General features: G+C 37.2%; 1 protein-coding gene across 1 annotated transcript in view; it reads left to right on the top strand.

Moving 5' to 3' along the window:
- Positions 1–14,936, top strand: part of LOC142336542 (uncharacterized) — a 127,690-nt gene that overhangs the window by 99,593 nt on the left and 13,161 nt on the right. Inside the window, exons 16-19 of the mRNA XM_075385450.1 lie at positions 540–812; positions 4,164–4,443; positions 4,896–5,239; positions 6,145–6,512. Of these exons, the coding sequence (XP_075241565.1) occupies positions 540–812; positions 4,164–4,443; positions 4,896–5,239; positions 6,145–6,486 (1,239 nt within the window). The 3' untranslated portion in view covers positions 6,487–6,512. The remainder of the gene's footprint in view (positions 1–539; positions 813–4,163; positions 4,444–4,895; positions 5,240–6,144; positions 6,513–14,936) is intronic.

Raw genomic sequence — 14,936 nt, 5'->3', positions numbered from 1 at the left:
TCGTGAGCTTCGATTGTTATTTAATTCCCTTCTCCTCCATTATAATCTTCCAGCGATGGTAAAATTTGGGGCCGCAGTTATTTGAGAGCGATTATGTTGTTCCATTCCAATCTGTTCAGAGGGTTTCAGACATTCAGTTTTACTCAACAAGGGAAGGGCAGGCGAGATTATATAGCCATAGTATAAATAGAGATCCGAAATAACATGATTCAGCGCTTACTTGCTCGTGGACCGGGTACTATCAAGTTACATAGAACTTTTTTTGTTATGGATATTCAGTTTTTTTTCAGCGGGTAAATTATAATAATACCCGGTCTAAATCCCTTAAATTTTACGACTAAAAATAATATAAATCTGATAATTGTTTTTTTTTGGCAAAGTTGATATTTGAAATCAAAATCTAATGGTTCCGTAAGCTATCATATGTAGAAATGAAATTTAAAGCCTGCTATTTAGTCTTAAAGCCTCAGATTTTTCTTACCAGTGGAAGTTTAAATTGTTTTATTCGAATATCGTGAATGAAAAATGTCCTCTTTTAGGTCATTGACCTTGAGTCCATGGAGTGTGACATGCTAGATCCCTCCTCGGAAATAGACGAAATCCTAAAGAAAGCAGCCAGTTCCCTCGCGTCATCCCGCAACAGCCAGACTTCGGATGAGTCCCCTCGACGTTGTAGTGAAGAGGAGTCTTCTCCCGGGGGAATCAACGGGGGAGGGGGTAGCTTCAATGGGTTTGTTGCCCATTCAGGTGGCGGAGCCAATGGAGCAGTGGGCGGTGGGCTGGGTGCTAGAAAACATAGTATTGGAATTCAGGTTAGAGTCTCATAAATTTGTTTGCCCCTGTCTTTTAAGGATCAAATAATTTCATTTAAAGTCGTAATAGCCAGGCTTAGGTGCCAGATCTGAACCCGGGTCGAGATGTCAGCGCCGTTTCAGCGCAATATTTAGTCAGAAATGCGCTGAACGCACTCATTTTTGAAAAAGTTCAGCGCAAAAACCTTATATAATAATGCGCTGAAATGCACTGAAACTTTGTAAGAATTGCGCTGAATTTTCGGCGCCTTTGTTGCAAACTTTCAGCGCATTTCAGCATATATCAGCGCATTATTATGTAAGAATTTTGTGCTGAACTTTTTGAAAAATCAGCGCATTTTTTACATAATTTTTAGAAATTTTCTCGACCCAAGAAATGATTTCTGATTAGCGATTCCTCCAAATATTGGTTTCCACACCTGAAATTTTTGCGCCTTCGGGATCAGTTTTTGTGCTAGCCAAAATTATTGGTTAACCAAATCTAACTGCTGAAACATTTATTGTTTCGACCCCACTTGTGGGGGGGAGGAACTATATACTCAAATGGGTTTTTTTTGTTCCGTGAATTTTGGCCGACCGATATATTCATCGTAGAGAAATGTGCGTGGTATCATTAAAAAGCTCGTCCAGCGTAGAATTGGAAATTAAAAAGATTTTTTTGAATTTCGTTTTTTTCGAGGAGTTATCGAGGTTTAAAATTTCATGTGAACACTGGATATTTGGTTCACTTTGTTCACTTTTACCGTAATTTTCGTTCGAATTAACGTTTTTTCTACGAAAAATTTAATTCATAACTAGATTTCACGCCAAAAAGTAAATCAATTTTAGGTTTTTAATAGACGAAAGGAGATAATAAAGACTAGTTCTAGTCTTAGAGGGAAGTTTAATATATAAAGAAAAAATTCGAATTAGGTTTGGGAGCTCTTTTTTCTTAGAAAATTTTGCATTTTTTTTTGTTTTTTCAAGTCACCTAGAGACTACTACACACTTTTAATCTCGAAGCTCCGTTAATGACAAACCTTTTTTACGATCAGATGAAGCCCAATGAACAAAAAATTTGTTTCGAGGGGATCGCTCATGTTCTTTTTTGGACTCGTACCTCAAATTTCGTAATTTCAAATGAAATTATGATTTATTTTTTGAGGTTTTACTAAAGTTTTATAATCCTATGGCATAAACTTGTTGACTAAAGGTGCAATAGACTTGCTAATGAGCATTAGGTGAACCTATCTAGTGCTGTGAGTGGACAGCTAATGGCTGTTAAGACTTTGAAAATAAATTTTTGAAAGTTTTTAAAATTAGTAAATCATAAACTTATTTTTGTGAACTGTAAGTTCGTCTCTGTAAAAACAGGATTGAACTCCTTCATACCACTGCAACATAAGTTAATCTCATTGGCGGCTTTATTAAATAACTATTGGTTATACGTCTTCAATGCCACAAGATTTTAAATTTTAAAAAAAAAGTTTTGGACATTTCGTTTTATTGGTTCATTTTGAAATCTTTTCACGTCATCCTAATATTGATGGCTACATCTTTTTTTAGTGAAGACGTCCAAAGGATCACAGATAAAACTTTCTGAGAAAAAAATATGGTTTAAATGGCTTCAACACTTTCTTCTTCCATTTTTCTAAAGAAATTTTGGTTTTTGCCTGTATTTGTTGTTTTTTTTTCATAGTCACAAGACATATTGTGATGTCTTATTGATTACGTAGGCATCATAAATATCCTTGTATTGACATCGTGGCATAGCTGAGCGTATTCATTGAATTCTTATGAAAGCTTTTGAGTTTAATGGCTGTTAAGACTTTAAAAATAATTTTTTATTTTTTTTTAACACAAATCAATCTTAGCCTATTTTTCGTGGATTGTAAGTCAGTCTCGGTAATGACAGAACCGCTTTTTTTCTACAACAGCAACAATTTATCTAGTTAGCGGTTTTGTCTTCTAACTATTGGTTTTTTTACTTCGGTGAACGAGTTTTTATAATTTTTATAATTTTTGGATTTTTTTTAGTAATTTTGGTTCCCTTTGATGTCGTATTACATTATCCTAATATTGATAGCTCCCATTGGCTTAGTGAAGACGTTCAATGGATCGTTGAAAAAGTTTTCAGAGAAAAAAGTTTATGGTTTAAAAGCTTCGACACTTTCTTCTCTCAATTTTCTACCGAACTTTTGGATTTTGCCTGTTTTTGTTGTTGTTTTCATAGTCAATGACTTGTTGTAATGTCTTTTTGATAAATTTTGAATGAAAAACATCCTAGTCGTCACTTCATCTAGGCATAATTTGGCGTATTAAATGCCTTCCGTTGAATGCTGTAGAAGTTTTTGACTTTGATACTATGGGTTTTCTCAAAAATTTCGTGGTTTTGATGTATTTTTCTTTGCCATATGATTGACTTATTGTGATATTCATTGACTTATTGTGATGAGTTATTGATGTCACATGAATGAAACCTTTGATTGCTATTTCATCGAGGCAGAATTTAGTGTGTTTAATTAACTTAAAATGTAGCATTTTTTTAAAATTCAAACATCTATTTTTGTTATCTCTTCATTTGGTTGACAATTAAGTCAAAAATGTAGATGAGCTCGGGTCGGAACATCATGTGCGAACGCACATTAGCGAGCCGCCTTGTATAGGTATATACTTAATTTTCCACTTTACCTTTGTTATTAACAGTTTTGTTACTTTTTGACAATGATCTAATATAACTAATTATTTTTTACTTCAACGAAGGTAATATCATCAGAGACCAAAGTCTACAAAATGAACTAATAAGGAGGCTCCGATCCGGCGTCTCAGCCTGGATATCCGTTAAATCAACTAAAATAATGCCAGCTTATTCTTGAGATCAGTATAGCCTACAATCATAACTTTACTAAGAAGCTCGACTGTGTAATTATGGTAAATATAGATGCTTCACTAGACTATTTGGGTCTTTTCATAAGTCTAGGTCTGGACTGGGGTATTCGGTTGTCTTTTTATTGGATCTTATTGCTATTCAGGTGACTCCTGTCACAGTTTAGGGTCTAGGAAATAAACCCCTACGAAAAATAACCCCCACGAAAATAAACCCCAACGGAAGTAAACCCCCATTTTAGAATTGAATTTCGGTCGTGATAATTTGTTCGGTTGTGATAGTTTCATATCAAATCCCACGGGCCGCTGAGGCATGGCCATACGCCCATAATTGCACAGCTTTTTAATAGTAAAGTGGGGGTTTATTTCCGTGGGGGTTTATTTCCTATCTAAAATGAAGTGGGTTTTTTTCCCATTGGTTTTTTTTCTGCAACCGCCCAGTTTGTCTTAATAATTTCGTGTTTACTGCACAGAGTTAATTTTTAGGTCCCACATAGACGCTTCCTTAGAGGCGGTGGCTTCCCAGCACAACTCAGCGTTGACAGTGGGGGAAGCTCAGCCGGAGCAGCCAGTGACGCGGGAGGGGTGGGGGGAGTGGGTGGTCTAGGGGTGAGTGATGTCCTCGGGGGCAGTGGCAGTGTGCGTGGGGGAAAGACAGCCAAAGTGTCCAGGATGTTGAATCAGTTCAACCTTGGTCAGACACTGGACTCCTCTTTATCAGACTCGATTGCAACCTCCATGGAGTCAGATCTCAACAGTGCTCAAGGTAATTTTGGCACAATTAATCGATACATCACTTGATATTGTTGCGAATCCAGTGACATAAAATAGTAATAAATTATGCCGGAGTTTTCCGTGAATGCCCCCTCCCCAAAAAAGAGTACATAGGCGAGGGGACATTAATAGCAAGTACGCTCTGTTCCAAGCTGGCTGAAAAAACGCCCACCCGTCCAAAAAGCATAAAACTTTTTCTGAGGCGTGACTGAAACGCAAATTTTGAGTATCAAGGTGAAACATTAATCTGAGCTTCATCTGAGGTCAGTTGTTTGGTAAATTTTATATTTTTACCGTTATTCAATGTTGTAAATTTCTGTAAATATCTATTTATCCAACATCTGTTTATGCGACCATTTCAACTATTCGGCCTATTGCTCAGGCATACGTGACCGATTCAAATAGAGATCTCTTCAGGAGAAACTATTTTTGTTTCTGTGATAGGTTCTAATAAACGCAACTCACTCTCAGCCTTCAGTCGGCAGAACACAGTCAACTCAGACGTGGATCTCCTCCTCGGCTTCTCCTGTTCACGCCTCTCCCGCCAGAACTCGGAAAACTCATCCGTGGGAGCCCTGCCTCCCCTCTCCTCACCCGGGGCCAACTCCTCCTCCCACCAAGGAGGCCAAGGTGGAGGGAGTGGGTCTACTGTGGGTGTGCTGGGAGGGGTGGGGGCTGTGGGTGGTAACCAGTTGGGGTCTCAGAACAGCCTCCGTTCAGCTGCCTTCTCGCCTATCATTCCAGAGGAGCTAGAAAGTCACTCGCCTATATCAGACAATCGGCTACTCGTAAGTTCTACTGCAATTGTTTTCATAAGATCTTTTCTTTAATGAAAATGAATTGTTTGACTTCAAAATATAATAACTTGGTAGAGTAGTGTAAACTATAAGAATATAGCACGGTCTTTGAATTCACTAATAACTTGGTTACCATACTATTTTTATCAAAACAGCAGATAAACATTTTGATGAATCAATTTTTATCATTCTATTTCTTTTTTCCGCACATGAAATGTATGTTTCTGTTCTCCCCACTTTGGTCAAGTAAGAATGAAAACTCGTGATTGATGAAAATGATATTCCCTAATTAGACGCGTAGACGCGTTTGAAAAATTTCACTTTACTCTGTTGAGTTTAAAGTTCTCTCTAGACATTCGAGACTCATGGCGGGCGGGCGAGCAACACATAGCATCAAACAGCAATGATTCATTGTGTTTCAAATACACGTTTTCACTTTAGAATGCCTCTCTGAGACCAAAAGGCACGCGCCAGAAGCCTCTGGCTAAAGTGTTTCAAATAGCCGAAGTTGTGATTTGGTGGGTTTTGTTATTAATTACATAAATATCTTATTTCATTACCAAAATTCTAGAGGTAATTATTGTTCTGATCCGCAAATAGTAATCCGAGCAACTTTTAATGCAATTATTTACAAATTGTTATTTTTTCAATTCTGTCAATTTGGCACGGTGTTGAAAAAAACTCACAAGTACGAGAAATATATACTCGCTAAGAACAGCTATTTGCCAAGTAATGGCCTGGAAATGTCCCGATGTAAAAAAGTCTTGCTTAGAAACTTTTTGTCAGCGTCTGGACATATCAAATTTCGGTCTGGCACCTCAGACAGTGTCGTGAGCAACTTTGGAAATTGTGAAAAAATTAAGCTTTTAATATCGAATAGGGAGCTTTTATTTCAGAAAGCGGAGCGCAACATTTCCAGTAGTCGATCAAGTGGAACATGTCGCAATCGGGCATACAGCGGAAGTGGAATCGGAGGACTCACCGCAACCACACCTGGTGGAAACAGGCGGAAGTTGCGACAGAGTGACCGATTCAGTAGTGTAGACACACCTAGCATCACAATCACAAACGCAATGGAGGCAGTGTCATCTCCAGCCGAGGAGGAAATGCTGATAGAGTCAGAAACTACGAAAGACGATGAAGGAGGGTGGGGGGAGAAAGATAAACTGATTCCGGTGTCAACATCGGCTGCCCATAGGAACAAGCGGTTTTTACCCCACGGGTACTCTCTTGACTAAGAGTCATTATGTCACGTTGCAGCACTGTTCGAATCTGTTTCCTTTCCAAGAACAAAATGTCCGTTTCAATAAGAACTTGTGAAAAAAACTACTAATGCTTTTTTGTTGCACAAAAATGGTTCCTGTAATACTAAAAACGTGTAGAAACAATTGCAATTTTTTACTGAAGTGGTCAAGGTGTCAACATGAGAGATTTTCTAACAATTGTGAGAATTGTGCTGAATACAGTTAATGGCTAGTTCTAAGAATGACGGTTTCTAGCGTTGAATGTGGTGAAGAAAATTTGATCTTATAGAAATCACCGCTTTCACTGTATTCACCGCTAAAGATTGCAGAGTTTGCGGGGAAACATATTTTCTCTCACCAATATTAGTCGCAACTCGTATATTATTTTTGAGTGAAATCTTGTTACATCTTTACTTTTAAAGTTATATCTATTCCTATTCTCTTTCTTTGGGTGCGTTTAAAGTGTAAAAGCAGAGTGCTCAAGCAAGATTAATTCATTCCCTTTTTCAACTCTATATTATTTTCAACTACTTTTCGCAGTTCTTATTTCTCACAACGGATTTTTATTCACTGCTCGGATTGGCTCTGCTCAAGTATAAAGCTTTCGTTTATGCAATATATATGAAACTACGCAAAGTTGTAATGAGAAGAGACGCAGTCATGTTCGGAGACGTCTGCAACGGGAATTGATGTGAAGCTTCCCACAGCTATTGATCATTTATTTAAAGCGTTACCACCCCCTGCAAAACTTTGTGAACTTTGGAAACTCGAAACCAGCAAAGGAGGAACTTGTCTCCAACGTTTGTTTGGAGGTGATGAAGAATTTCGAGATGTCAGAGAGTGAAATTGAAGTGAGTCATTTTGTGCAACCCATCATCACAAAACTGCAACAACTAAAGCCAATTTACAAGCAGCAGTTCGATAGCACGGTAAACTGACAAATGTCAGCATGAATTGGGATAATCAGTTTCATAATGAACATTCTGCTGCAAACCACAAAATCTTATTGGGTTAAACTTCGAGCAAAAGTACACAATATGGATCCCTTCAGAGTCAAGGAAAATGGACGCGAGATCACATATCGTCTTGTGGTTGCCGTGAGCAAAACTGACTATGCATTCTTACGACCAAACCCGGAGCTTCTTCTTATGTGGAAAACTAGCGTTATTCCAATTGACGAGCGAGATTACTCAGCAGCGCAAATTTCTGCACTTGATTCGGCCAAATTGGAGAACGCTACTTCGTTTAAGAAACTGCAGAAATATATCCAAAGACTCAAAGATTTTGAAAATGGGAGAAAAAATCAGAAAAGTGAAGAAGACTAATAGTACCTAAAACGAATACTAAACAATAACAATTTCTCGAGGAGAAACAAAGAAACCAAATCACTTGACTTTCTATGCTCCTAGTTTGTTGCTAATTGTGTGTTTCGAAAAGTTATTTTTAAATGTGAAATTACTACATATGAATGCAACCTCGCGTTTTCATTTAGATCTTTATAGAACAATTATAACCCCCATTGACATGTATAATATGTTGTGATTCTGATTACAAAATAAATTGTCGAAAAACTGTAAAAAAAGATATGTGATAATGTGTGCAATGGTCGATAGACAGAGAGTTAAAGGTGTGAACAAGGTATGAACGTAAAGGATAAATTTTTCCAGCAATTTTATTGTTGTAAAAATGTTGTGGTTACTTGAGTTGTATTAATTTCAGAATACTATTAACAACATCTGATTCCAATGTTACCACCGTTTTTGTATGTGTATTTCAAATAAAGAAGCGCTGCTTCTTTTATTTAGTACGGTAGTTTCATATATTGCATATATGAAAGTTTTATGCTAGAGCGGAGCCAATCCGAGCAGTGAATAGTAATCCGTTGTGAAAAATAAGAACAGTGAAAAGTAGTTGAAAATAATATAGAGTTGAGAAACGGAATGAAATAATCTTGCTTGAACAATGATCGTTGGATGAAGACGAGAACTTTTCAAAATATTCACATGGAACAAGCAAATTAAGAGGGAACTCGTTGGTCATTGTCATGAACGCCGTCAAGGAGCGGAAAGTGTACGTTGCTGTCCTGAAGTTCTTTTTTTGCGGTTTGCAGCATCAGTAACCAGGAAAGAATTTTACTGAATTGTAATTTTTCCTTCCCCGCTGTTTGAGACGTCTACCGCAACTCGTGAGACACTTTTTTTCATTTTTGATTCTATCGAATTCTGTCTCAATTCGTTGTGAGTTGAGTCTTTGTAGCTCTGTCAGACGTTTTGTCATTGCATTCAAAGAGCTCAGTTGTTTTCCTACCAGGAAGAGTTGTTTGTTAGATGACGTCGTCAGCTGTTGAAACCCATCCTGAGTTTCTTTGATTCTCTGAATGCCTTTTCGGATGTTTTCCTTGTCACTCTTGGAAAACTCTGTACAACTGCTCAAAGTTGCTTTGATGTCGCATCCAAGTTTTTTACTTAGTCCTAGTCCTGCGCCAAGGACTCTAGCACTCCACCAGCTAAAAGAAGGGTAGCAATGCGTTTCTGCCTTGATAAATCCGATTGTCTTGGGGAAAAACTGTGTAAGGCGAGAATTTTTCCGTGTCTTTTTTGATTGTCTTGAAGACAGCAAGTGCGTTTCCATGCTCTTTGATGATTTTCGTCAACAACCAACTGAAATTGAGGTGATAAGTAGCGTCCAGTTCTTCGGTAACGTCCAGTTCCGGAAAAGCTAAGTCTTGACAGAATCCCGCTTGTGTTTCCCAAGATTAATGGAATTGGGCTACTAATGCTCTTAGGTTCTCAAGTGGCCGCATTTTGATAGCGGGATAAGGAACTATTAACTGAACATTGATGAATTTGTCCAAGAGGAGAACTCTTTTGTGAAAATTAAATTCAATTTTTTCTTGGGTAACTCTTTTAGTGCTTGGTGTTGTTGGGGGACGATGAGGAAAAAAAGAAGTGTTGCATAGAAACAATCTTAAACATGCTTGATCATTAAAATGGACTAAAAATATAAAACGTCTGATGGAGCCTTCAGATGTAATAAAATTTCAGATCAAAAACAATGAAAACAAATTGACGTTGAGAAGAAAAGCAAGGAAACACAATATGGCTAGCATCAAGAAGAGAAGTTTTATTTAAAACTCCAAGGTTTTTTCAATAACAGAGTAGCTTTCCATAAAAAAATTATGAAATGGTGATTTGATATGAAACTCCTAAACAAATTTGGCTCTTTAGGAGGTATTATGAGCTAACTTCATCGTTGTTTATCAAATTTATTGCGCTAGCTTTTCCCCTATCTCCTTGCTAGGGATGTGTGAAATATGGTTTTATTAATTTTTTCTACCGGTATACGAATTTCTCTCATTAACAGGTCACGTAATTCAGGACTGTAGCACTCCACCAGCTAAAAGAAGGGGAGCAATGCGTTTCTGCCTTGATAAATCCGATTGACTTGGGGAAAAATTGCGTAAGGCGAGAATTTTTCCATGTCTTTTTTGATTGACTTCAGGACAGCAAGTGCGTCTCCGTGCTCTTTGATGATTTTCGTCAACAACCAACTGAAATTGAGGTGATAATTAGCGTCTAGTTCTTCGGTGACGTCCAGTTCCGGAAATGCTAAGTCTTGACAGAGTCCCGCTCGTGTTTCCCAAGATTAATGGAATTGGGCTACTAATGCTGTTAGGTTCTCAAGTGGCCGTATTTTGATAGCGGGATAAGGAACTATTAACTGAACCTTGATGAATATGTCCGCGAGGAGAACTCTTTGGTGAAAAATAAAAACAATTCTTTGTTGGGTAACTCTTTTAGCGCTTGGTGTTGTTGGGAGACAATGACGAAAAGAGGAAGTGTTGTATAGAAACAAATTTAAACATGCTTGATTATTAAAATGGACTTAAAATATAAAACTTCTGATGGCGCCTTCAGATGTATTAAAACTTCAGATCAAAAACAATGAAAAGAAATTGACGTTGAGAAGAAAAGCAAGGAAACACATTATGGTTAGCATCAAGAAGAGAATTTTTATTTAAAACTCCAAAGTTTTTTCAATAACAGAGTAGCTTTCCATTAAAAAAAATTATGAAATGGTGATTTGATGTGAAACTCTTAAACAAATTTGGCTCTTTAGGAGGTATTATGAGCTAACCTTATCATTGTTCATCAAGTTTTGTGCGCTAGCTTTTCCCCTATCCCCTTGCTAGGGATTTGTTAAATATGGTTTTATCGATTTTTTTCTTACGGTATATGAATTTCTCTCATTAACAGGTCACGTATTTCAGGACTGTAGCACTCCACGAACTAAAAGAAGAGGAGCAATGCGTTTCTGCCTTGATAAATCCGATTGACGTGGGGAAAAATTTTGCAAGGCGAGAATTTTTCCATGTCTTTTTGATTGACTTCAGGATAGCAAGTGCGTCTCCATGTTCTTTGATGATTTTCATCAACGACAGACTGAAATTAAGTTGATAAGTAGCATCCAGTTCTTCAGTAACACCCAATTCCGAAAATGCTAAGTCTTGACAGAGTCCCGCTCTTGTTTCCAAGATTAATGGAATTGGGCTACTAATGCTGCTAGGTTCTCAAGTGGCCCTATTTTAATAGCGGTATAATGAACTATTAACTGAACATTGATGAATTTGTCCGCGAGGAAAACTCATTGTGGCGAAAATTGAAAACAATTCTTTCTTGGGTAACTCTTTTAGCGCTTGGTGTTGCTGAGGGACGATGAGGAAAAGAAGAAGTGTTGCATAGATACAAATTTTAGCATGCTTGATCATTAAAATGGACTGAAATTATAAAACTTCTGATGGCGCCTTCAGATGTATTAAAATTTCAGATCAAAAACAATGAAAAGAAATTGACGTTGAGAAGAAAAGCAAGGAAACTCAATATGGTTAGCATCAAGAAGAGAAGTCTTATTTAAAACTCCAAGGTTTTTTCAATAACAGAGTAGCTTTCCATAAAAATTTATGAAATGTTGACTTGATGTGAATTTCTTCAACAAATTTGGCTCTTTAGGAGGTATTATGAGCTAACCTCATCGTTGTTTATCAAATTTATTGCGCTAGCCCTTCCCCTATCCCCTTGCTAGGGATGTGTGAAACATGGTTTTATTGATTTTTTTCTACCGGTATATGAATTTCTCTCATTAACAGGTCACGTAGTTCAGGACTGTAGCACTCCACCAGCTAAACGAAGGGGAGCAATGCGTTTCTGCCTTGATAAATCCGATTGACGTGGGGAAAAATTGTTTAAGGCGAGAATTTTTCCATGTCTTTTTGATTGACTTCAGGATAGCAAGTGCGTCTCCATGTTCTTTGATGATTTTCATCAACGACAGACTGAAATTAAGTTGATAAGTAGCATCCAGTTCTTCAGTAACACCCAATTCCGAAAATGCTAAGTCTTGACAGAGTCCCGCTCTTGTTTCCAAGATTAATGGAATTGGGCTACTAATGCTGCTAGGTTCTCAAGTGGCCCTATTTTAATAGCGGTATAATGAACTATTAACTGAACATTGATGAATTTGTCCGCGAGGAAAACTCATTGTGGCGAAAATTGAAAACAATTCTTTCTTGGGTAACTCTTTTAGCGCTTGGTGTTGCTGAGGGACGATGAGGAAAAGAAGAAGTGTTGCATAGATACAAATTTTAGCATGCTTGATCATTAAAATGGACTGAAATTATAAATCTTCTGATGGCGTCTTCAGATGTATTAAAATTTCATATCAAAAGCAATGAGAACAAATTGACGTTGAGAAAAGCAATGAAACACAATATGGTTAGCATCAAGAAGAGAAGTTTTATTTAAAACTCCAAGGTTTTTTCAATAACAGAGTAGCTTTCCATAAAAAAATTATAAAATGTTGATTTGATGTGAATTTCTTAAACAAATTTGGCTCTTTAGGAGGTATTATGAGCTAACCTCATCGTTGTTTATCAAAAGTACTGCGCTAGTTTTTCCCCTATCCCCTTGCTAGGGATATGTGAAATATGTTTTTTTTTAATTTTTTCTAACTGTATATGTATTTCTCTCATTAACAGGTCACGTAATTCAGGACTGTATCACCTCCAACAGCTAAAAGAAGGGGAGCAATTCGTTTCTGCCTTGATAAATCCGATTGACTTGGGGAAAAACTGTGTAAGGCGAGAATTTTTCCATGTCTTTTTTGATTGACTTCAGGACAGCGAGTGCGTTTCCATGTTCTGTGATGATTTTCGTCAACAACCAACTGAAATTGAGGTGATAAGTGGCGTCCAGTTATTCAGTAACGTCCTGTTCCGGAAATGGTAAGTCTTGACAGAGTCCCGGTCTTGTTTCCCAAGATTAATGGAATTGGGCTAATAATGCTGTTAGGTTCTCAAGTGGCCGTATTTTGATAGCGGGATAAGGAACTAATAACCGAACATTATGAATTTGTCCGCGAGGAGAACTCTTTGGTGATAAATAAAAACAATTCTTAGTTGGGTAACTCTTTTAGCGCTTGGTGTTGTTGGGAGACAATGAGGAAAAGAAGAAGTGTTGTATAGAAACAAATTTAAAGATGCTTGGTTATTAAAACGGACTGAAAATATAAAACTTCTGATGGCACCTTCAGATGTATTAAAGTTTCAGATCAAAAACAATGAGAACAAATTGACGTTAAGAAGAAAAGCAAGGAAACACGATATGGTTAGAATCAAGAAGAGAAGTTTTATTTAAAACTCGAAGGTTTTTTCAATAACAGAGTAGCTTTCCATTAAAAAATTATGAAATGGTGATTCGATGTGAAACTCTTAAACAAATTTGGCTCTTTAGGAGGTATTATGAGCTAACCTCATCGTTGTTTATCAAATTTATTGCGCTAGCTTTTCCCCCTATCCCCTTGCTAGGGATGTGTGAAATATGGTTTATTTATTTTTCTACCGGTATATGAATTTCTCTCATTAACAGGTCACGTAATTCAAGACTGTAGCACTCCACCAGCTAAAAGAAGGGGAGCAATGCGTTTCTGCCTTGATAAATCCGATTGAATTGGGGAAAAATTGGGTAAGGCGAGAATTTTTCCATGTCTTTTTTGATTGGCTTCAGGACAGCGAGTGCATCTCCATGTTTTTTGATGATTTTCGTCAACAACCAACTGAAATTGAGGTGATAAGTAGCATCCAGTTCTTCAGTAACGCCCAGTTCCGGAAATGCTAAGTCTCGACAGAGTCCCGCTCTTGTTTCCCAAGATTAATGGAATTGGGCTACTAATGCTGTTAGGTTCTCAAGTGGCCGTATTTTGATAGCGGGATAATGAACTATTAACTGAATATTGATGAATTTGTCCACGAGGAGAACTCTCTTGTGAAAAAAAAACAATTCTTTGTTGGGTAACTCTTTTAGCGCTTGGTGTTGTTGGGAGACAATGAGGAAAAGAAGAACTGTTGTATAGAAACAAATTTGAACATGCTTGATCATTAAAATGGACTGAAAATATAAAACTTCTGATGGCGCCTTCAGATGTATTAAAATTTCAGACCAACAAAAACAATGAGAACAAATTGACGTTGAGAAAAGCAATGAAACACAATATGGTTAGCATCAAGAGGAGAAGTTTTATTTAAAACTCCCAAGGTTTTTTCAATAACAGAGTAGCTTTCCATAAAAAAAAATATGAAATTGTGATTTGATGTGAAACTCTTAAACAAATTTGGCTCTTTAGGAGGTATTATGAGCTAACCTCATCTTTGTTTATCAAATGTATTGCGCTAGTTTTTCCCCTATCCCCTTGCTAGGGATTTGTGAAATATGTTTTTTTATGTTTTTTTAAAAATTTTTTTTCTATCGGTATATAAATTTCTCTCATTAACAGGTCACGTAATTCAGGACTGTAGCACTCCACCAGCTAAAAGAAGGGAAGCAATTCATTTCTGCCTTGATAAATCCGATTGACTTGGGGAAAAACTGTGTAAGGTGAGAATTTTTCCATGTCTTTTTTGATTGACTTCAGGACAGCAAGTACGTCTCCCAGTTCTTCGATGATTTTCGTCAACAACCAACTGAAATTGAGGTGATAAGTAGCGTCCAGTTATTCAGTAACGTCCTGTTCCGGAAATGCAAAGTCTTGACAGAGTCCCGCTCTTGTTTCCCAAGATTAATGGAATTGGGCTAATAATGCTGTTAGGTTCTCAAGTGGCCGTATTTTGATAGCGGAATAAGGAACTATTAACTGAACCTTGATGAATATGTCCGCGAGGAGAACTATTTGGTGAAAAATAAAAACAATTCTTTGTTGGGTAACTCTTTTAGCGCTTGGTGTTGTTGGGAGACAATGACGAAAAGAGGAAGTGTTGTATAGAAACAAATTTAAACATGCTTGATTATCAAAATGGACTGAAAATATAAAACTTCTGATGGCGCCTTCAGATGTATTAAAATTTCCGATCAAAAACAATGAAAACAAATTGACGTTGAGAAGAAAAGCAAGGA

This window comes from Convolutriloba macropyga, chromosome 3 (assembly GCF_964194025.1).
Source record: "Convolutriloba macropyga chromosome 3, txConMacr16.3, whole genome shotgun sequence".
Lineage (NCBI taxonomy): Eukaryota > Metazoa > Xenacoelomorpha > Acoela > Convolutidae > Convolutriloba > Convolutriloba macropyga.
The sequence above is the reverse complement of the archived record's forward strand: the minus strand, read 5'-3'. Positions and strand labels throughout refer to the sequence as shown.